Source organism: Hesperophylax consimilis, chromosome 28 (genome assembly GCF_061612785.1).
Source record: "Hesperophylax consimilis isolate HC1 chromosome 28, BYU_Hcon_1.0, whole genome shotgun sequence".
Classification (NCBI taxonomy): domain Eukaryota; kingdom Metazoa; phylum Arthropoda; class Insecta; order Trichoptera; family Limnephilidae; genus Hesperophylax; species Hesperophylax consimilis.
The window spans coordinates 8,028,601-8,051,244 of NC_142863.1; the positions used below are offsets into that span (position 1 = coordinate 8,028,601).

Sequence of the window (22,644 nt, forward strand, 5' to 3'; positions counted from 1 at the left end):
TTTTTCCAGAACTTTGCCGTGGAGCTGCAACTCGAGAGCATCACGGAGTTTGAGATCGAGCAGTTCAAGGACGCTCTGAATCGCGCGGGGGGCGCCAACTACGGCACCGGAGTCCGAGACTTATGAGCCCCGGCCTTGCCCCCCCCACCTCCCATCATCATTGTCTACCCGGTCAACGACCAATAGTCGAAACTTCTATTTTATCGTACTACTATTATTACGTGTCGTGGAAAAGTAAATTTAAACCATTTTTATAAACAGCTTTTACATTTTTTTTTGCAATACTGCCTTTTTAATGTTTTTAATATTGCATTTTTTTTTGTAAGGTTGCCGTTATTATAAAGTCATCACATTATTTTATTAGAAATGTTTTTTTGTAACAGTTGAAATGTTGTGTTTTTAGTGTCGGAAATGAAGAATGTCATTCGTGTTGTATAGAAAACGACGATAAACATAATACAAAATTGCGTAATATTATTTCTTTGAAAGAAACTCTAATAATTATTTTTCTGTACAACATTACTGACATAAACTGTTTTTAGATTGTTGGTCTATTGCTTAAACATATCTCGATTACTAAATATAATTATTTTTGTTTATTTAATATTGTTGAAATCGTCAGACGAAATCATGTGTAGATTCTAAATCGAAATTTGTACTTAGCAATAATTTTAATTGATTGAAACATTTAAAAAGGCAAATGTTAAAATAATGAATTCAACGTACCCTACTACTGTAATTTCGAATAAATGTTAGAAGATAATTTTATATTATGAATGTAAGAATTTGATGTAATTAAAATGTTTGAAAAATACTAGATGGACGCTTTAAAAGTTACAATAAATAAAACATTTTTTTTATTTCTGCCTTATGTAATACGTTTTAATTAGTAATTAAACGGTTTTAAATTATTTTTCTTTTAGCTTCGGTTATTTTTGCAATATGCATATTTTCGTATTGAGGGCATGTTAAAATATGTGTTTTTATTTGAACGAATTAGAATTTGACTATCTCTTTTTTTATTTAACTTTGGTGTTTTATTGTGGTAAAGTCGTCTGAAAAATTGTTCCTTTATAATGGATTTCGCTAATATTCTCTGCCTACTTATTTTAATTGTTTTATTCCGAAGAAGTATTTAGTTTACAATATTTCTAGTTTATTCCGTTCTCTATCAATATAATTATTATTCTTATTATATTTATTAATTCCTGACAAATGGTCGGTGTAATAACAATAGTAAACAACACCTATTTAAAAAAGCACAAAATCGTAAGTTTACTGATTATTTTAAATGATAGTTTATTTAGTGATTTGGAGATTAATATTTGTCAAACTTAAGGACTTTTGAAGTTCTCGACGGTACCGACGGATGATCATTATTGTTTAGTCAAATATTATAGCTTTTAAATGCTTGTAAAATAAATTAAAAGTCATGGTTAAGAATAGAAAACTTAGATCGGCCACTCAAATGCCTTTACAACATCTTGTGGCATATTGTTTACAGTTCCGTAGCATTTAGAAGTGTTCCCGTTTAGGCCTATTTAAGAATTACAATATATATATTATATTTCTAAATAGTGAGGTTATATTTTTAAATTTCAACATTGTAATAAAAATATCTTGCCTATTTTTTAATTTGTATTTTTTTCCTTTGTAAGTTTTGTGCAATATTTTTTTTCATATAATTAGTAGATTGCTTTTTGAAAGATAAATCAGTTGTAATTTGATATAAGTCAGAAGTTGCCTATTGTTTATGTAAACTGTGTTTGAGAATGACTGCCTTAATATTGTGTATACAAGCCGTTTTTTATGGAAATTTAACAGTATTTAATTTATCAATATTTGCATAACAAAAATGAATAAAATTATGAAAAAAATGCTTTTGTTTCATTTACCTTTCCTATAACATGATATTACTAACCCTTCATACCGCTTCGTTTATTAGGTCCAACTAACACGAGGATTGAATTCTGCACAGCTCTGTCCTGAATTCTGCATTCATACATTTTAGTCTATTTGTTCGAAAACCGTTTCCTTGCAATGTATTATCAAATGTAGGCTCAAAATGTGGTTGACTGAAATTCAAAAACGTATTATCCTTTTTTCGACTTTCAACCTAGCATTCTTTGGGCTCAGAGTTTAACCCTTCACTGCGCTGCCATTGAGCTTGTTTATCTTCTCTGTTTTTAGTTTTAGTTCCCACAGCCTCTAGTCAATGGGAAATAAGAAGGTTGGGCAATACATAGCCATTTAGAATTTGTCACTGAACATATTTTATTAGATTAGCTCCGAACAGGAGACCCTGAGGAAAATTATTTTCTTAGTGGTCTATGTCCAATGTCCATGCCCGTTTTGGAATGTTGTGTGGATGGTCATTCAAAAAAATGAAGGAGAGGAGGTTCTGGGAAGGAAAAAGGTATTATGGAGGGGTGAGTAGGAATCTCCAGTCAGTATGTCCAAGAGTGACAGACATATGGATCCATCCTTCCTATTACGGTACAAGGCGATTGGTTGGGAGAGTCTGGCTGGAGAGGTCAATTAGCCTCTCTCAATCCTGCCCGCCAAGCAGTTCGCGGGCGGACGCATCATCTGGACAATCCCTGCTAAGTCACCAGAGGTGATTGTCAATCTTGAGCTAGTTTTACCGACCGTCACATTAAATATTTTTATATATATTTGAAAATCCCTGTTAACACGTAATATTCGGAGGTTCAAAATAAAACACATGCGGCGATGGTGGGTCCAGATTGAACCGGCTGAAATGATGAAATTAAAAGTCTTTTCAAACAAAGTCACAAACAAAAATCACAATACTAGAAATGTGCCCGAATGGTTGACAAAATCTGCGCGGGACTGTGAAAGACAAAGACGGAAGGACAGAGCAAGAGATGCTGTTTCGTCGGCTGCTCGAATTCATCTGAGAAGAAATGGAATTTTTGCGTGTTTTTATACAGAATTATTCTAATAACTTTTTTAAAACGTGTCCGATTTTAATCATTTTTGAGTCGAAATGTGGGTAAATATTTTATGAAAGAATATACAAAAGGAAATTAGCCTAAACGAGATATTTGCGGCAAAATCTTTTATTTAAAAAACACTGGGTCAAATCAGACCCATCACCGGAGTCGAAGTGTTAACCTCCGATTTTCATTCCGACAGCGCGCTTTATCAACCGCTGCGGCAGTTTGTTAAATTTTACGTGGGTAAATTCATAAATATGTATTTTAATTTCCTTCTTATTTTATACTTGTGTGATAAACCTGATAATTTCTCCATCCGGTATAGAATTTTTCGTAATAAAAAAATTCAAGCTGCAAGGTAAATCTAGAGATTTTTCGGTACTTTTGTTGTAAATTTCTATTTTTTAACCTGGCAACACTGATCGTCGGTTTTCTGACAGTTCTGATTACGATGAAGATAGTTACATATGGCAATTTCAATGTGTCGAATAATTCAAGTTCGATGAATTTAATTTTATCATCGATTTTAAAATTGTTTCAACTGTTCAGTGAAGTCGCGGTATGTATAATATGATTTAGATTTCTCTGGAAAATAATGTGACAAGTAACCAGATTTTTTACTGTATTATTATAAGTTATTTTCCCTTTTAAGTTATTATGAATATAAATGTATCTAATAAGTGTTTTTTTTTATCTTGATACAGGAATGCCCAAGTGGGATAATTATGCAACATTCTAACTATGTAAATTTTACAACATTGTCCATAAAATTAATTCACACTTATTTCTAGGTTTCACCTACTTTACATTAAAGAAGTTTAACGATACATCAGCAGACGCAACATCTCCAACGTAAATAAATGAGCATAATGACTCGTGGATCCATATTTCTATCATTCCTCGTCACATCGGCAATAGGAAGTATCATCAACGCAAGCCGCAGCTCAATAAGAATGGAGAACCCATCACAAATCATCTTCGACTTCACACAACTTGACAATGTGGACGATTGGGTCGAACAGTCAGACCCGGTTCGTGAAGTGGGCATGTCAAAAGCTGTATTGTCTCTACAGAAAACAAGGGTATTTCAGCGCGCCATCTTTTTTGCATTGTTAAACCCACAACCAAATGGTGCCGGATTTGCTGGAGTTCGAAAGCTAGAATATTTTGGCGATCTACACGATTATAACGAACTACAGATCAACTGTCGGTCTCAGGGAAAATTTAACGGGTTCAAAGTTGTTTTAAGACACCGCGGTCTTAATGATGAGCCTAATTATACTTATGAGCAGATGTTTGATGGGCCAAAGGGTGGTTTTAAAGTTGTGCGGCTGCCTTTTGAAGACTTCAAGCCGTATTTTAGAGGACAACTTGTTAATACCACGGAGAAGTTGGACACTTCAAATATAACCGGCTTTGGTTTCCAGTTTTACGGAGGCGTGTATATGCCTGTGAAGCAAAGTGGACCAGCTACTTTGGAGATTGATTGGGTGAAGGCTGTGTAATTCAATTCAGAGGTGGAAGAGGGATTGGCTTAAAGCCAAAGGTAAAAGGATTTATTAGGTAAAGGCAAAATACATAAAGGGCATTGTGTATTATATTTAGATGAGACAAGAAGCCAAAAATAGCTTCTACTTTTTACCTCTAATTGACCTCCAAAACTCCCAATGCTCTAACTAAAGCTACTGAATCCGGTCTACGCGCACTGCTTATTGCTTTCTAATAGTGGAACACGTTTCTCAATAGCGTCTCTAATTGTATATCTCTATGGGTAAAGGCTGAATAAATCTATTTTGAGGTTGGGGGTTGATTGGATAGTGGCTAAATATGTCAAATTAGAAGTTGAATTGATTGGATAAATACTAAATATGTCAAATTAGATGTTGGAGTGATTGGATAAATACTAAATATGTCAAATTAGAAGTTGAATTGATTGGATATATACTAAATATGTCAAATTAGATGTTGGAGTGATTGGATAAATACTAAATATGTCAAATTAGAAGTTGAATTGATTGGATAAATACTAAATATGTCAAATTAGATGTTGGAGTGATTGGATAAATACTAAATATGTCAAATTAGAAGTTGGGGATTGATTGGATAAAGGCTAAACATTTCAAATTAGAAGTTGGAGTGATTGGATAAATACTATACATGTCAAATTAGAAGTTGGGAATTGATTCAATAAAGATTGATTGAAAGCTTTGACTTGATGAAAAACTCGTTGTCTCGTAACAGTAAGCTATTTAGTATTAGGAAAATATATTCTTAGCACCAAACCGCGGCAACGAATGTATGTATTATAATGTCACAGAGTGTCAATGAAATATAGCTAGTAACATAAACTTAAAAGCCCTTACTAATAAATGTATTTTAAATTTTACACATTTGATAAACAATAATTAATATAGTGTAAATGGTTGTGTATCGGTTGCATAAAATTTAAACACTTATTAGAGGGGAAAAGGTTTTATTATTTATGTTTGTTTTGATCTCTAAACAGTATAAAACACAGTCTCCATCCACATCTGTCTGTTTGTGCGCTTAGTTCTTCTAAATTATGCAACGGAGTTTGATAGGGTTTTCACTATCATTTAGAGAATTTCTTCCGGAAGGTTTAAAAATATATATAGTGTACGCACATTATATTTACAGAAAGTAGAGATAATTCAATGTTTTGTAATCAAGTCGTAAAAAAATATATTTTCGGGTGCTTACATTGTTAACGCTGGCTAAACCTTGTGAGAATGAAAATAATGTACTATGAAATTGTATATCTTAAAAAGGCCTACAGTAAAGTCCACTATGGTATATGTCTATTTCCTAAGGATAACCTCCAGAAGCGCCGAGTACCGATCAGCTAGTACTAAAATAAAGTCGCTATTTGTGTCTGTCTGTTTGTGCGCTTAGTTCTTCTAAACAAAGCAACGGATTTTGATAGGGTTTTCACTCATCATCACATAGAGAATCTTTTACGGAAGGTTTATATATATATAATACATGCATGCACAAGTAGTCAACTGATATCGCTGAAAATTTGCCAGGAGAAGTGGCGGATTCCCGAGGAATACTTAACGAATCTCTGCACTGGAATGAAATACGGAGTCGAAGTAAAGTTAATGTAATGTAGTTTTTTAACAGTAACATTGTGGTATACAGTAGTGAATGGTGGAATAAGTCGGAGGCGCCCGAGAAAGACATTAGCAATAGCGAAGCATTGCGGGATGCGAGTTATTTTTATAAGGGAATTAATATGATCTAAAAACAAGTGCAACCAATTATCACCTTTTTGTAATTATTGATAGGTTTTGTGTGCCAAAGCAATAGTATATTCTAGCAAATAAATAAAAATGTTATATATCCTTGTTTTATAAAATAAAATATCATCCATTACATATTACTATAGCGGATGTTTTATTTTTTCCCATTGTAGGTGGTAAATACTGTCAGTATCGCCCTGCTGAAAGAGCGCCATTCAGAATCGAAATGTGGCTTGAAATGGCTTTAACCGTGCTTGGTGAGTATATCTGAATAGTCAGGTACTTCCTAATCTCGTTCCCGTCCCCACTCGTTCAACCCAACCGATTTCTATTTATTTCAGAAAAATAAAATTACATTTTCACTTATTTAGAATGCTTACCTAAATAAATACAGTCAAAATTGATTATAACAAGCACGACGGGACGGACTAAATTTGCTACTTACAGCCGTTAATCATTATATCCAAAATAGGTTTTTTAAAAGTCGGAGAAATTTACAAAGGTACAGTACATTTTCAAAATATAAGTACCTACCGCTTGTAAAATCGCGCTTGTCATAAATAACTAGCTTACGGGATTGTTTTGGTTTTCGGCAGTAAAAAATTTAATTGTCACAAGCCAGTGATGCACGCATGTCAATTTCATTCGACCCACTTGGCTATGTTTGAAAACCCCAACTAAAAACAATTTTGGCAAGTACAGTTTTGGTTAATTTATCCTGCATTTCCTATATGGAACCAAATTTGAAGGACCGGTTTGCATAACACAAAATTCAACAGAAAACTTAACTCTTAAATTTCGCTGTCAATTCTCTCCCCCTCAACGAAAAAAAAAACTGAAGGGCGCTGCCTATTTTGAAAAATAGGCAGCGCCCTTCCTCTGCTGAAAAGGTTGTATATCACTATCATAAATTTACTCCGTGCAGGGATGTAGGTACTTGTAACTCATCATAAATATATTTATTGGTTTTTAAAACAAAATTGACGATGAGTTGTAATACAAAAGAAGACGTAAAAAGGGAACAAATTTGAAGATATTTATTGGTTTTTAAAACAAAATTGACGATGAGTTGTAATACAAAAGAAGACGTAAAAAGGGAACAAATTTGCGATGACTTTCGTAGATTTTATGAAAATTTTACATTATGCCTGATGGATAGCAATGGTTTACATAGCCGACAATCTTATACAGGTAGTGCCATAAAAATATATATCCGTCACTAACGGGATAGGAAATTTCCGCCACTTGTTTGTTACTACTTTCTTCGAGAATAATTCCCAACTATTTTTTCAGACCTAACGACCCATTCATGTATTCAGAAATTGTGTTGATAAAATTATTTGCTCAGTATATCAGTGAATCGACCTCGTTATAACAGTCAACAATTAAATGAAGATAATCCTTAACTAAAATATTGTTTTGTAATTGCTCGTGAACTCGCTATTGCCGTGATCGTTATAACCAAGTTCGACTGTACATTAAAATATTTTATATACACTTGAATTATTATTTGGTTCATTTATGGGTAACGGTAGGTAGAGAAAAATGGAAGATTTTAATGTAGTATCACTGTGACTTTATTATGATTCGGTAGACGTGAGTATGTATCACAATGAGATTCAAATCACATAGTTCACATCACAATGGGATGTAGATCTATGCTCAATGCCATGTAGGTGGAGGCTTCCGATGTTGTGGTCTGCTGATCACGGATCTTCCTGGTTCACCAGTGAGATGCTGGACACCGTGGATGGTGGAGATAAATGGTGGTAAATCCCGGAGTGTGGTCGCAGCAATGTAGTTAGTTGGTTAGTATCTGTTTAGTACTCGGGAAAGAGAAGAAGAAGTCACACACACAGATGAAATAGTCACTCACAAATCCGGAGAAATTCGAGGGAGGCCTGTCTGAAGCTTGGTTCCAGAAGGCTCATGAAGAATCTAATGGGTTTGATATCCGCACGGTGCAAAAAGTATTGTCATGTAAATGGCAAACACCGCACTGACCAGTAACATTATTTTTTATTTATTGTACGACAGATTAATTATTTGTTTACAGTACAAGATTTCTTATTTGAATATTTGTGAAAGGTACACATCAAAAGGTTATTTAAAGAGTAATTAAGGGCACCCGGAGTGTAAACCAAAGTACTCGTAAAAGGGCCAGACCTTAGAAGAACCAGGCAACTACTCAATATGGACAGAAACTCGCTGAGGGAACTGGCAGGACTGCTAACGGTATAACTGCCATCTCAGGAGACACAATATGCAGCTGTTGGGTGTGGAAAACACCAAAAGATCCACCTCCGATTCACCTATGGTGCCAATGATGCGAACAAGTCTCAGATACGCGGGAGGATACATTGTGGAACCAGGAGACATAGCCACATATCCAATGATAGCCATGGTGAACTTTATCAAAGGGATCGGGTTACTGTTAAAGGAATGAAGTAAATTGGGAGATGGTACAATGGACCCATGGCCCGAGTGCTCACAGGAACTATCCGTAAACCGTTTCTGCTTTAGAATAAATAAGCAGTAATTAAATACGTCTACTGTTTTACAAAAAATCATTCAATAGCATCATTTCTCTTGTTTATTTATTTATTTGAGGCACATAAACAGTCTTAGTAAAACAATATGCATAAGAGGATAACAAAAAAACAGACCAATTATTAATGTTCACAGATAGATATTCAGAAACATAAAACTAACCTGTAAACTAGAATATTTAATAAAAATAGAAAAAAAAACAGAATAAAGCAGCAAATAAGAAAAATGATAATACGAATGTAAATTCAACAAACGATAAACCTATAATATGCCTACAATAAACAGCAATAAAATAAAATAAATGTGATTATAACTATACTTAAATAGACTTGGGTTGGAACGGGAAAGGGGAGGAGAGGGATAAGGAAAAGTTGCCAAGCAAGTAATATTAAAATATTAGGTAGGTACAATGAATTTAACAGTCGTGAATATGAGTTAGAATGTGATTCAATGAAATTCTGTAGTGATAGTAACTAGCATTGAATATGTCAGCACGAGTGTCTATATTTGCAAATTTATTATTATAGTAGTTACATGTCCTTTGCATAAATTCATTTTGATTGGAATTGGTATTGCATCTATCAATGTAGAAAAGGGTATCTTGTCTGCAATATCGAATTGGCGCATGGAAATTTATTTTGTTCAGCAACTCCGGGCAGTCAACTTTTGAGTTAATAATTTTATACAAGAGCATCTGATCAGCGACAATCCTCCTGTTGAGTAGTTTTGTGATTCGAAAATGTTTCTCGATTTCGTCGTAAGAGTTGTACCTATATGTTGAATGATTTAAAATTGAGGAATTTGAGAAATCGTTCCTGAAGTTTTTCTAACCTGTTAACATAAACAATATAGCGCGGGTTCCAAACCGGTGAACAGTACTCCAGGTGAGGACGAACATGTGAATTGTAGAGAGTCAGATATGTCTTAGTATTTTTGAAAAATTTGCATGTTCTCAGTACAAAACCTAGACTTTTTGATGCTTTGGTGACAATGTTATCAACGTGTTTATCAAAGGTAAGTTTAGAGTCCAAGAAAACCCCGAGATCACGTAAATAGTCTTTATTTGTTAAAATCGATCCAGAAATGGTGTAATCATGCAGTATTTTCACACGGTTACGTGTGAATGTGACTTTGCAACATTTAGAAATATTGATAAAAAGCTTATTTCTGAGACAGTAATCCGTCAGTCGATCAAGATCTGCTTGTAAACGCGCAGAACAGTCCGGGGAGCTTATAGGAAGGTATATCTTCATATCGTCAGTAAATAGTAAAATTTGAGCGTTGTGAAAACATGTCGTAATATCATTAATATAGATAGAGAAAAGCAAAGGACCCAAAATGGACCCCTGAGGCACACCGGAAGTAATGATTTTCCAGACGGAGGAAAATCCACCCACTGTCACAGCCTGGGACCTGTTTGTTAGGTAGGAGGATAACCAACGAAGGAGATCTCCATGAATACCATGATTAGCAAGTTTTCTAAGCAGAATGTTGTGGTTGATCTTGTCAAAAGCCTTGCTATAGTCGGTATAGATTGTATCAACTTGCACACGTTTATCCATGGAGGCAGACAAGAAGTTTGTAAAAGTTATAAGATTAGTAGCAACAGAGCGACCTGCAAATAATCCATGCTGAAATTCGTCAATCGAATTCTTGTCATGCTATTCTGTGGTAGAGCATCTGTTTTGCCATTTGGTATCTTGAACAAGTCATGACGACTACGTATGAAGTTTACAAGCACATACAAGCCAAAGCATTCCTAGAGGAATGGGCTATAATTTGCATTATATTAATACTAAGTATTGCAAGATTTGCAGAACGTCTGGTGCATAGGTTAAATCTAGTTGTTGCATTAAGTAAGTCCATAAGTGTACGAACCTCGGATAAGTTCCATGCATCCGCTTAGAGACAAACGTGAGAAATTTTTTCAGGATTTGTATAATGTAGCATTTTTTATATATTTTGTTTCCGGAGATGTGCTTTATTTCAAATAAATCCATTTAAAACGGAAATGCAAAATGCAAAATGGGTATTTTCCATTTTGCATTTTAAATGCTTTTCTAAAAACCATTTTGCATTTTAAATGCTTTTCTCAATGCATTTCCATTTTAAATGCTTTTTTGCAACATTCTTCCTACTATCTCAACCACTCCAACCTCGCTATGAGAGATAATTTACATTTGTCAAGTTGCTCCCTGGAAGGAGCCCTGGCAATTGAGTGATACCATTACAAAAAATACTGATTCAAATACTGAACATGGGGCCATGACGCTGTAATATTAAATGTTAGATAGCAGTTTCTATGTTTTTACGTTGGCAACATTAGTCCCGCGCAAATTTTTTGTGGTTTCATAATCTGTAGTCGTGGTGTTTTTGGATTTACCATCATGTAATATGTTTGTTCTACATTGATATCCATTATTAAATGACAAAATTGTTTAAAAATTCTATAATTATTTTAATTGTTTGACCTGAGAAACCATTTTGCATTTTCAATGCATTTTGAAAATAGGTATTTTGCATTTTGCATTTGAAATGCTTTTCTAAAAACCATTTTGCATTTTGCATTTTCAAATGGAAAAGTTTTGACCCATTTTCATTTTGCATTTCAAATGGTTTTGGGTACCCATTTTGCACATCTCTGTTTGTTTCATGCACCACTAGCATACTCCAGCTTGCTTCTTGTAATTACATCGAACATAGCTGTCATTGCATCTGGGTTATGAACCCTGGAGCGCTCGGGCTATAAGCATTTTGCCGCCCTCTGCAAATAAATGTTACCTATTATTTTGTAAACTAAGTACTCATCAAGGTCAAACATCCTAGTAGCTGCCCCCCGTTCCTCACCTACCCGTTTTGTAAGGTTGAGGTGGTTTGAGGATAGTCAGTGCGCGGGCGTTCGTGTGAAAAAATGGTTGTTGCCTGCGAGAATTGCTATCTGCACGACCACCCACGTAAGTATAATTTATGTATTTATTTATGTACACATGCATGCACAGTTACTCTGCAACGAACACTGTATATTCAAGTGTCAAAACTATTTCACTGAAACGTAAGATGAAAATAGTGAAAACATATAAATTTGTGTTCATTTTTTATTCTACATAGGAGGTAAAAATGATCCTAAAAGTAAGCAATTTTTCTCAAATATGATTAAAAGCCAATTTTTTCAAAGACTAATTATGATACTTGAATAAATGTAACTTTTTTTCTAAAGGTTTATGTTTCATTTTGATCCGCCAAATGTGCAAAAAAATGCATTTTAATATTGCGGCAAAATGCTCCCCACGCGACTACTCTAGTGTTTAACAGTTTGGATGTTCTAATGATAAACCCAAGCAGTCGTACTAATAAAGATTCTCTAATAAACTGCTGCAGCGCCTGGTATAGCTATACGGTGAGGAGGGCCGTATATTTCTCAGGTTAAAATATTTACTCATAATAATATTCGTGCTAGATTTTTTTAGACCCCAGATGCCTTTTTTCTGAGATTTAGTATTGATTCAACTTCAGACCATCCATTTTTTTTAAATTTTTTTTTTAGTGAATACCTCACAAGAGTCCCAACTGCTCCTGTCTGGAGCCAGTGAGACTATGGCATCCCCAATTGGGGGATGTTGTGAGGCTGAAGGTAAGTGGGGAAGGGAAAGAGGAAGGTGGGGAAGTACCTGGCTATTCAGATCTAGTCACTAAACACGGCTAAAGCCATTTGGAGCAACGTTTCAATTCTGAATGGTGGTCTTACACCAGGGCGATACTGGTAGTATCTTCCACTCTGGAACGTGCCGCAAATATACTATATATTATTTTAATTAATTAATTGTGAAATAACACAAATCAATGAAATAAAATTTATTTGCGCACGCCGGGTTCGAACCCGCGACCTTCGGAATGGCAGTCCAATGCGTTACCACTGGACTATGCCGGCCGTCCATTCTAGTATGTATACGAAATTTCAGTCTGTTTGGCTACATTTTTTTTTTTTTTTTTTTTTTTTTTATATTTACTCCACACAGGAGGCCCTGAAGAAAATAATTTCCCTCAGGGCCTATGTCATCTTTGGGGATGCTGTGTGGAGGGTCTTTTTGTGGAGAGGAAGGAGTGAACATGGGTCTTGAAGAGTCCCATGTTGTAGGAGGGAGGAAACACAGAGGCCGGCAGTTCGTTCCACAGCCGAGCTGTTGAACTTAAGAACGAATCGTAGAAGCGACCCGTTCTCATGTGACAAGTGTCAACTGTGTACAAATGTTGGGCGCGCTCTGGCGTGTATCCTGACTACGCACCGGTGCCGAAGGGATCCATGACGCTAGTTCCTCAGAGCATCTTCCATTGTAATACCGATAGAACAAGGACAGCATACCTACCTGACGCCTGTGCTCTAAAGATTGCAGTCCGTTTGTTAAGATTGGGGAATCTATCAAACGGACCATAGATATAGACATAGATCCTGAGGAAACAGCTTTCAACTTTCATTTTGTTTCAATCCTCAAAAACACGGTCATTTTTGCATTTCGCGTTTAGTTGCTAACTTTACGTTTCTTCTGATGACATTGACCCGGTCTGCTTTGAATTGCTTCAAAATTAGTTCAATTTGAATATTATTGCGTTCTTTATTTGCTTTGGTAAATCGATATTTCGATTAAAAATATTCCTCTGATAGTGCTGCCAATGGGTATTATCACGTTTTTTACATTTTTATTGCGCGACCGATTGATATTTGTTTTATCAAAGATATTTTGAAAGAAGTTCGTGATCTCCGTCTCTATATCATACTAATACGTCCCTAATATTGGGGTTCGGGGTTTAAAACTCTGTCAGCCACTTGTACGTAGGTATACATTTGCCAAACCAAAACGCGAACCGTACCCCGAATTACGGAAAGGAACAAATTTCCAAATTCCCGAATTACGGAAAGGAACAGGTGGTGCACCTGATACATTTATTAAGCCTCTACAAATAATTCAAAAGCACATAATTAAAGTCATATATAACAAAAATAAAACATTTTCGACCGACCTATTATACAAGGAATCTAAATTATTTAACATTCGTAAATTATTTATATTACAAACTATGAAATATCTATTTAAAAACAAAAACAATTTCAAAATAAATGAAAACAGAATGAGCAAAAGAACAAATAATATATTTTACACCCCCCAAACCAATACTAAATTAATGCAGACGCATAGCAGTTTCATTGGTCCTCGTACATTTAACCTTCTACCACTACAAACTCAAATGATAAATAAAAAGATAGAATATATTAAAGAGGTAAAATTATGGCTGATTGACGCAGATATTGAAACGCTTTTACTATAAATTTATTTATCCTTTCTACAACTCACTTGCTGAAACTTTATAAATTATTGTACATAATGTTTTTCTCTTTACTTTTTATAATAACTATAAACAAAAAAAAACTTTTTCTACTAATGTATATTATACTTTAGGTACTTGAAATATAGTAATCGTTTTATATTACCCACACTCAGGCAGTCAGTGCCTTAGTGGGTTTTCATTTCTTTTGTAAACTATTTGGTATTATATATTATGTTATTTTATACTATCTATTAATATGTATAATATGTGTAAAGAAATGAAAATAAATAAAGAAAAAAAAAAAAAAAAAAAAAAAAAAAAAAACTGCAAGCGGCGTTTCGTAATGCAAAATCATGTGTTTTTGGTTTGAAAATTTGGCTACCTAGAAATGTTTCAGATGCTTTAATTAAATACTGCGAGTAGAATACATCTTGGCCTCTGAAATAATCGAGTATTTTTTAGATAAGTATTTTTATAAGCCCAGAATAAAATAATGTATAAGGCCTATGAAAACTGCTTTATAGTTCGAAATCTCCTACTTACGAACGCATTTTCGGTTATGATTTTATTGTATAATGTGGAAAATGAAGTAATTTATAAAATGATCGAAAAAAAAAATATTTATGCCTGAACATCCACAAAATAAAATAAAAGACACTTTTTGGTCATGTTTTTTTCTTGCATAAATCAAAACAGGCGGATGGTGTTAAGCGGGAATTTAAACCTTATCGCCATCTACGTAAGGGTTGTTATTGATAGCGGCTCAATTAAAAATATTACACGACGTAGTGCATCGCCTTATACTGAGGTATTACGGCTGGCACGTGAGTGGTTTATTTATGACGGCTGGTATACGCAGTACGCATGCATGTGATTATGTGTAACGTTTTCTACTAACCTTTTCTTATCTTTCCGTAATATCTATTATGAGTATAAGACTGAAGCAGTTTGTAGTAAGCTGGAATAAGCCTCGTCATGTTGTCTAGTTTGGAATCAAAGACTATACCAGGATCTTCAATGCTATTGACTTGGTACAATGTAGTAAAATAATGGATTCATTTCTCTTCCTCAATTTCAATGTAGATATGCTTATTTATGTATATTTTTATTATTGCTTGACATGATTATTACCGATTTTAAGTGTCTATTTTTTCACAAAACAACCAATGGCAAGAGTCGTCAAATATTTTACAGTAAAATCGTGTCAAAGTGATTTCATAGACATATTCATTTTGGTTACAATGCTCATAAGTTAGTTTGCAATTGTATTTGAGCAAACTGCGTTATAAAGAAAAAGATTTTTTTTAACCTCAAAGTAATACGTATTTACGCATATTATTTAAGTGTTAGAAATTGTTTGTTTTACATTTGCATCATGGGGACAATTCGTAAAATACTTATAATAGTTTTAATTTCTTCTACGGTTTTGGAAGTAATCGGTATTGAATTCGGTTTAAAAAAACCCCCTATTTCAGAAGTTGGATTGCTTCCCGTGTGTAAGTAGTTTTTTTTTAACTAAACAATAATATTTTTCCAATCAGCTACTGACCATTCGTTTTTATGGGAGTGCCACACAAGAGTCCCAACTGCTCCCAACCGTCTGGAACCATTTGGACTATGTCATTCCCAATCGGGGTATGTTGTGTGTGAGGCTGAAGTTATTGGGGAGGGAAAGGAGATGAGAAGGAAGGTGTGGATGTAACTGACTATTCAGATCTGGTCACCAAACACGGCTAAAGCCATTTCAAGCAAAGTTGCGATTCTGAATGATGACCTTTCACCGGGCAATATCTAACACTCTGGAACGTGCACCAAATGCACTATGTGATGTTATTTTAAATTAATAAAAAAATGTGAAATAATTTAAATTAATTAATTAGTTTGCGCACGCTGATATTTGAACTCGCGACGTCCAGATTAATAGCCAAGGATAGTAACTACTCAACCACGGAGGATGTATCTACAGGGTTTTCCAATAAGAGGTGTTATTTTGATATTCAAATGTAAAAGATCAATGTTTCGTTGCTTGTGTGGCACGTAGCGCCGTCTTGTTGAAAGTAAACGTTGTCCAGATCAATACCATCCAATTCCAGCCATAAAAAATCATTAATCATCTCTCGATAGCGCAATCCATTCACCGTAACTGTTGCTTCAGCCTCATTTTCGAAAAAGTAGGTCCAATGACTCCGCCGGACCATAAACCGCACCAAACAGTCACACGTTGAGGATAAAGAGGCTTTTCAACAATAACTCTTGGGTTTTCCGAGCCCCAGATGCGACAATTTTGCTTGTTGACGAAGCCACCGAGGTGGAAATGGGCCTCATCACTCAAGATGATTTGCATTTGATTCACTCAAGTGAATTTTAATAATTTCAATGCGTTGTTGAAGCGTGTATCGTTCCATTTTTATTAATGGCGTAGTTTCAACTTGTCAAATGTCAGAAAATGACAGCTTTAAAAGTAACATCTACCGAAATAGCGGGCTATTCAAAATAACACCTCTTTTTGGAAAACCCTGTATATAGATATTGAGAATTAATTACAACCCGAAACAGATTGCTGTTATTTGACCCTGATTAACAATATCAAATATTTGGTTTCTCGGTCCATTTTCTAGGTTTTACAGAGAGGTTTCACATGAAAATAACAGACGAGGAATTGCGTACAGCTCGCATCCTTCTCATTAACAACAAACGCAACTACACTGCTTACCCTCTCGAGGAGATGTCACTCCTGCTGCAGGATGTGAACTTCAACCCCTTGCAGAACTCCGTGATCTACATCCACGGCTTCACACAGAACGCCACCGACCTCTGCTCCCAGCTCATCTCCGACGCATTTCTACTTCTGGAGAATTATAACGTTCTGATGCTGGACCTATATCCCTTGTTTAGCATGAAGTATATTCAGTAAGTTATCTGGCAGTCAGGAGATTCTAGAAATTTAATAAAATATTACTGTCCCATTACGGAGTTAACCCTCCAGGCCTTGGAAGGACATTTCTAGCCACAAACATCATATCTCATTATAGCCTTTGAAGGACAGATCTGACCGGGGCGTTCATACGTTATAAAAATATTTTAATATTTTTTTCTACAATGCGTAGATATGTGATATGTTCGTCATTGGAAAGATTAGTATATTAAAGTATAAGTGGATAAACAGGTCTTTAAAACACGCGCGATTTTTCGAGCACGACAGCGTAGCCGAGTGCTCGAAATAAAGCAAGTTTTAGTGTTTTAAAGACCAGTTATCCACGAATACTTTACGCTATTTTTTTATTGGTACACTTTGAAAACATAAATATTGATATTATTATTAAAAATTTGGAAATAAGAACTATTAATGAATTCGTGATGTGACATCACAATATCTTGTTGTCATGGAAATGAAAAACACAAACATTAATTTGCAATCTGTCATGTCAGATTTATAGTTAAAAGTTGACATTTAGACTTCACATTTTGTTGATTTGTTGATGTTGCCATGGTAACTTTAAAAAACGCGCGTTCCATAAAGTGCGATTTAAACACGCTAGAGCGTACTTTAAATGAGTAAAAAAGGGCACCAATAAAAAAAAATATTCTTTACAGTTTGTTTAAAATAATTATACATTATTACATGGATAAAATTTTAAAAAATTGTCAAAGGACATGATTACGAATTTCGGCATTTTTTCATTGAAAGTTAAAAAAATATTTATATTTTTTTATTGTTAAGTAAGTGAAGTGACAATTTTATTACTTATTATCTACACAAAATAACTATGTTTTATAAATATCGAATTATTTCAAAAGTATGAACGTTCCGAGACAAAATGTCCTGGTAAGTTTTTGTTGTTTTGCTGACGTGTACCCGGCGTTGTTGAGGGTTATCCTTAGGAGATAGACATATACCATTAAGGACTTTTCTGTAGGCCTTTTTAAGATATACAATTCCGTAGTACATTATTTTGATGTATCTAATAAGGTTTAGCCAGCGTTAACAATGTAAGCGCCCGAAAATATATTTTACGACTTGATTACAAAACATCGACTTTTCTCTACTTTCCATAAATATAATATGCATGTTTTATATATATAAACCTTCCGGAAAAAAATCTCTAAATGATAGAGAAAACTCTTTCAACATCTGTTGGGTAGTTCAGAAGAACTAAGCGCACAAACAGACAGACACGAACAGCGACTTGATTTTATACTATTTATAGATGTTGATAACTTGTCATCGTTCCCGAGCACGGCTGCAGATCGTTAACGTACAGTTCATGAAGAATAAATTAAGAACACTTAGTCGTTGTGAACTGTTATTTTGGCGATCTGCAGTTACCGACATTATCGATAAAACCTTTATCGATTGATCGTGATAGAAAACTCGGAGACTATAAATTTATATAAATTGTCAATAGTTACATCAATTTATATAATTGAAGTGTGCGTATCTTCCACACAGTTTTTATTTATTTCTTAAGTGAGCGTATATTCCACACAGTTTTTATTTATTTCTTAAGTGAGCGTATATTCCACACAGTTTTTATTTATTTTTAAAGTGTGCGAATCTTCCACACAGTTTTTATTTATTTCTTAAGTGAGCGTATATTCCACACAGTTTTTATTTATTTTTAAAGTGTGCGAATCTTCCACACAGTTTTTATTTATTTCTAGAGTGTGCGTATCTTCCACACAGTTTTTATTTATTTCTAAAGTGTGCGTATCTTCCACACAGTTTTTATTTATTTCTAGAGTGTGCGTATCTTCCACACAGTTTTTATTTATGTCTAAAGTGTGCGTATCTTCCACACAGTTTTTAAAATGTATTTATGTGGATTTAACACCCAACAAATGACTTCTAACAAATTTCAAAATTACGTGATTGCTAAAAATGCGTTTATATGCAGTTAAAAACATGTGTTATCTAAGTGTAAAAAATTTCTATTCGAATCTTTACAGCTATTTAGACAGGGTGTATCGGCAAGTACCCGACAAACTTTAACCAGCTATTCCTCAGCACATTTGGAGTAAAAAATGTTATGGGCGCCTTGCTGTCCGGTAACATTTTTTTTCCATTAAAAACAAAAAATAAATAAAAAATCCACACTCCGTCACTGTCATTTGCATTGAATCTCGTGTTCAACAGCTGTTATTAGCAAGTGTGTCAAAAAGTGTCCTCGATCTTTCGTACACACTAAATAATAATAGTTAAAAATGAGACGAATGGTTCCGTGCCGTTTCGTTGTGATTGTAAAAGCGCGCCAACGTAGGTACGTACGTACATTATTCAACGAAACTCGAACAAAATATTGCCAGATGGGTTTTCAAACTTTGACAAAGGATAAAACATTGGTAACATGTGGTGAAAATATGAATAATAAATTTTTTATTAAAAAAAAATGTTACCGGACAGCAAAGTGCCCATAACATTTTTTACTCCAAATGTGCTAAGGAATAGCTGGTTAAAGTTTGTCGGGTACGTGCCGATACACCCTGTATAAATAAGAGTGTCTGTAGCGTGCGGCGTGAATTTGATTTGTATACAAATCTACAGTTTTATACCAAGATTGATGAAATTTTGCACACTTTACTGTTGAAACAAGAGGTAGGTCACTGCCTGTATGAGATTAGGAAAAAACACCCCATCCTCTTTTCCCACCCATTAAATCAGAATTTTTAAAAATTCGTTATGAAATTTTGCACACTTCAAAATAAGAGGAAAATTGCTGCCTGATTTCGAAAAACTCTGCGTGGAGCCTGGCGATGTATAGGTCATTTGGTAACATAATATGTTACCAAATGACCTATACATATTATATACCTAACATATTATGTTACCAAATGACCTATACATCGCCAGGCTCCACGCAGAGTTTTTCGAAATCAGGCAGCAATTTTCATATATATAAATAGGACAATGAACGTATAATTATTTCAGAAAAAAACACTATTCAATATATTTGTAATTACTTTATATTATCCATACAACTTAATTTAATCATATGTAAATGAAATCATCAGCACGTGAGATCCCAGTGAGGATATCATTATATATACAAAAAAAGAAAATAAAACACTTATTATTATTTTTTTATTATAGTATTATAATGTGACTCAACGGATGTTTTATGTTTCGTGACGAATACGGCATTTCAAGACCCAACGGGTTAAATGATTGATCATTTCACTAAGCTATCTGGTTGTTTTCCTTGTTATAAATATGTAGTTCAATAAGAAAATAGTGTTTATAAAATAACGTTTGTTTGATTTAAGATCTGTGATGGCCGTGAGCAGAGTAGGCGAGACGCTGGGCACCCAATTGCATACCTTGCAGCAGCTGGGGTGTTTGCTGGACAGACTAATAGTGGTGGGGCACAGTCTGGGTGCGCAAACAGCCGGGCACGCAGGCAAGCAATTCTTCCGGCTCTCCGGCACCAAGCTGCCCGCTATCATAGGGCTCGATCCCGCCGGGCCTTGTTACAGCGAAGTGCCCAGTAATGACCGTCTAGACAAGGAAGACGCAAAATTTGTACAAGCTATCCACACCAACGCGGGCATCTTTGGAATGATGAAACCAGTCGGTCATATAGATTTCTATTTCAACGGCGGAAGGGTTCAGCCAACTGTGCTTGCCACACCAGACATTGTGATCAATACCCTCGTAAGTCATGAGCGATCCATCCAATACATGTACTACGCAACCATATATCCGGAGAACTTCGTTGGAGTAGAATGCGGCAGCATTGAAGAAGTAGATTTAAACAATTGTAAAGGCAAACGTAGAGCTGTGTTTGGGCTATTGGCTAAACCTAGTGTTCACGGAATCTTTTCTATAAAAACTCGTGACGCTCCTCCGTTTTTTGAAGATAGGTCTTTAAAAATTGATGATAAAAAATCGTTAAATAATGACAATAATAAGGGTTTGGATGTTTTAAAGGACAGCTTACCTTTGAGTAATTTTTCTTTCAACTTCTTAGAGTTTATGGAGAATGCTACGAACTTATTACCCCATCTAATGAGGGGTCCTTTATAGAATATTACTGTACCAGCTGACGTGTACCCGACGTTACTCGACTTTTCTCCAATTTCAATAAATATCATTTTAAAATTCAAAATTCAAAATTCAAATAAATAATAAATACCCAACAAATACACATTATATTACATAACCCAACAATTACATGTTAACAAATGTATGTAAATAAAAAAAATAAAAAAACAGAGGTATTTAATTTATGTAAGGTATTCATTTAAGGTGTAGAAGAAACGTTTTTAGTGACGATTTAAATTTAAGTATGTCGGTTATTTGTTTGATGCTACGTGGAAGGTTGTTATATACTTTAATGGTCATGTAGTGTGGCCTGTATATATAGTATCCATGTAGGTATATATAATATCCTGTATATTTATTTATTTATTTATAATGTATTACAAAAAACATGGTAAGTAACACATTATTCCCAATGAGTTGAGATAAAACTCATTACGGGAAGTACAGACACATAAAATACATTTTACAAGGATATTACACTTTAAAAAAAAATACATATTAAAAAATACATAACATATTGAAAAGGAAAAGAAAAATAAATAAAAAAGGAAAAATACATTGTTAAGAATAGAGATTTTAGAAATACTGAGAGACATCTATACACATGAAACATAGTAAACCAACATATGAAAGCGAGCGAAAATTCACTGGTTTAAAAACATTTTCAGGAAATAATCTTTAAGCGTTTTAACTAATATTTTTTTGTTAGTTACTGATTGCTTTATTTCATTAGGTAATGCATTGTATTGTCTATATGCAATATATTGTAATGAGTTAATACCAAATTTTGTTGTGTGGGTAGACGATGCTAGGTGTATTAGATTTTGGGACCGTGTTTTGTGCTGGTGTATGTCTGAATTAAATGCTGGTTTGATGTTAGTGTGTGAGGATCTATGTATGATTTGTAATATTGTACAAGTGATATTGTATTTAGGTAGAACCGTAAAAGGAAGTATGTTTGTCTTTAAATATATATCTTTGATATGTATATCCCACGGTAGACGGTAGATATTCCTTATTGCTCGATTTTGAATCACTTGTATTTCTGATATTTGTTTTTTAGTAATAGTGCCCCAGATACTAACTAAATAACTCAGATGGGAGTGAATCATCGCATAGTATGTGGCCCGTAGTAGAGATGTAGAGAGAAGACCTTGGAGTCGGTACAGTACGCCGGTTATTGGGGATATTTTAGATTTCACATGCTCAACATGGGAATTCCACGAAAGTTTAGAGTCTATTAATAGCCCTAAATATTTCGTGACTTCTATATTTTGGAGCTTCTCAGTTCCAAGTGTGATATTCATGGGCACATAATCCTTATTACCGAAAGTTAGGTAGTGCGTTTTTTTTATATTGAGGCTCAATTTATTAATACGCAGCCAATTAGGTAGAATTGAGACATCTACATTCATCTATAATCTAATATATCTATGTATATATAATAGGGTGTATCGGCACCTACCCGACAAACTTTAACCAGCTATTCCTTAGCACATTTGGAGTAAAA

General features: G+C 34.4%; 2 protein-coding genes across 2 annotated transcripts in view; both read left to right on the forward strand.

Moving 5' to 3' along the window:
- Positions 1 to 1,845, forward strand: part of LOC149410123 (coactosin-like protein) — a 116,842-nt gene extending 114,997 nt beyond the window's left edge. The window contains exon 5 of the mRNA XM_089649022.1: positions 10 to 1,845. Coding sequence (XP_089505148.1) covers positions 10 to 126 — 117 coding nt within the window. The 3' untranslated portion in view covers positions 127 to 1,845. The remainder of the gene's footprint in view (positions 1 to 9) is intronic.
- Positions 1,846 to 3,386: 1,541 nt separating this feature from the next.
- On the forward strand, positions 3,387 to 6,366 carry LOC149410125 (complex I intermediate-associated protein 30, mitochondrial-like). The gene is made up of 2 exons (XM_089648527.1): positions 3,387 to 3,519; positions 3,752 to 6,366. Exon 2 carries the CDS (start codon positions 3,821 to 3,823, stop codon positions 4,463 to 4,465), a length of 645 nt encoding a protein of 214 aa, XP_089504653.1. The 5' UTR covers positions 3,387 to 3,519; positions 3,752 to 3,820; the 3' UTR covers positions 4,466 to 6,366.
- The last annotated feature ends 16,278 nt before the right edge of the window (positions 6,367 to 22,644 follow it).

What these genes read in the sequence shown, in the direction of transcription:
- LOC149410125 (XM_089648527.1), top strand. Translation starts at nt 3,821, where the DNA reads ATGAGCATAATGACTCGTGGATCCATATTTCTATCATTCCTCGTCACA.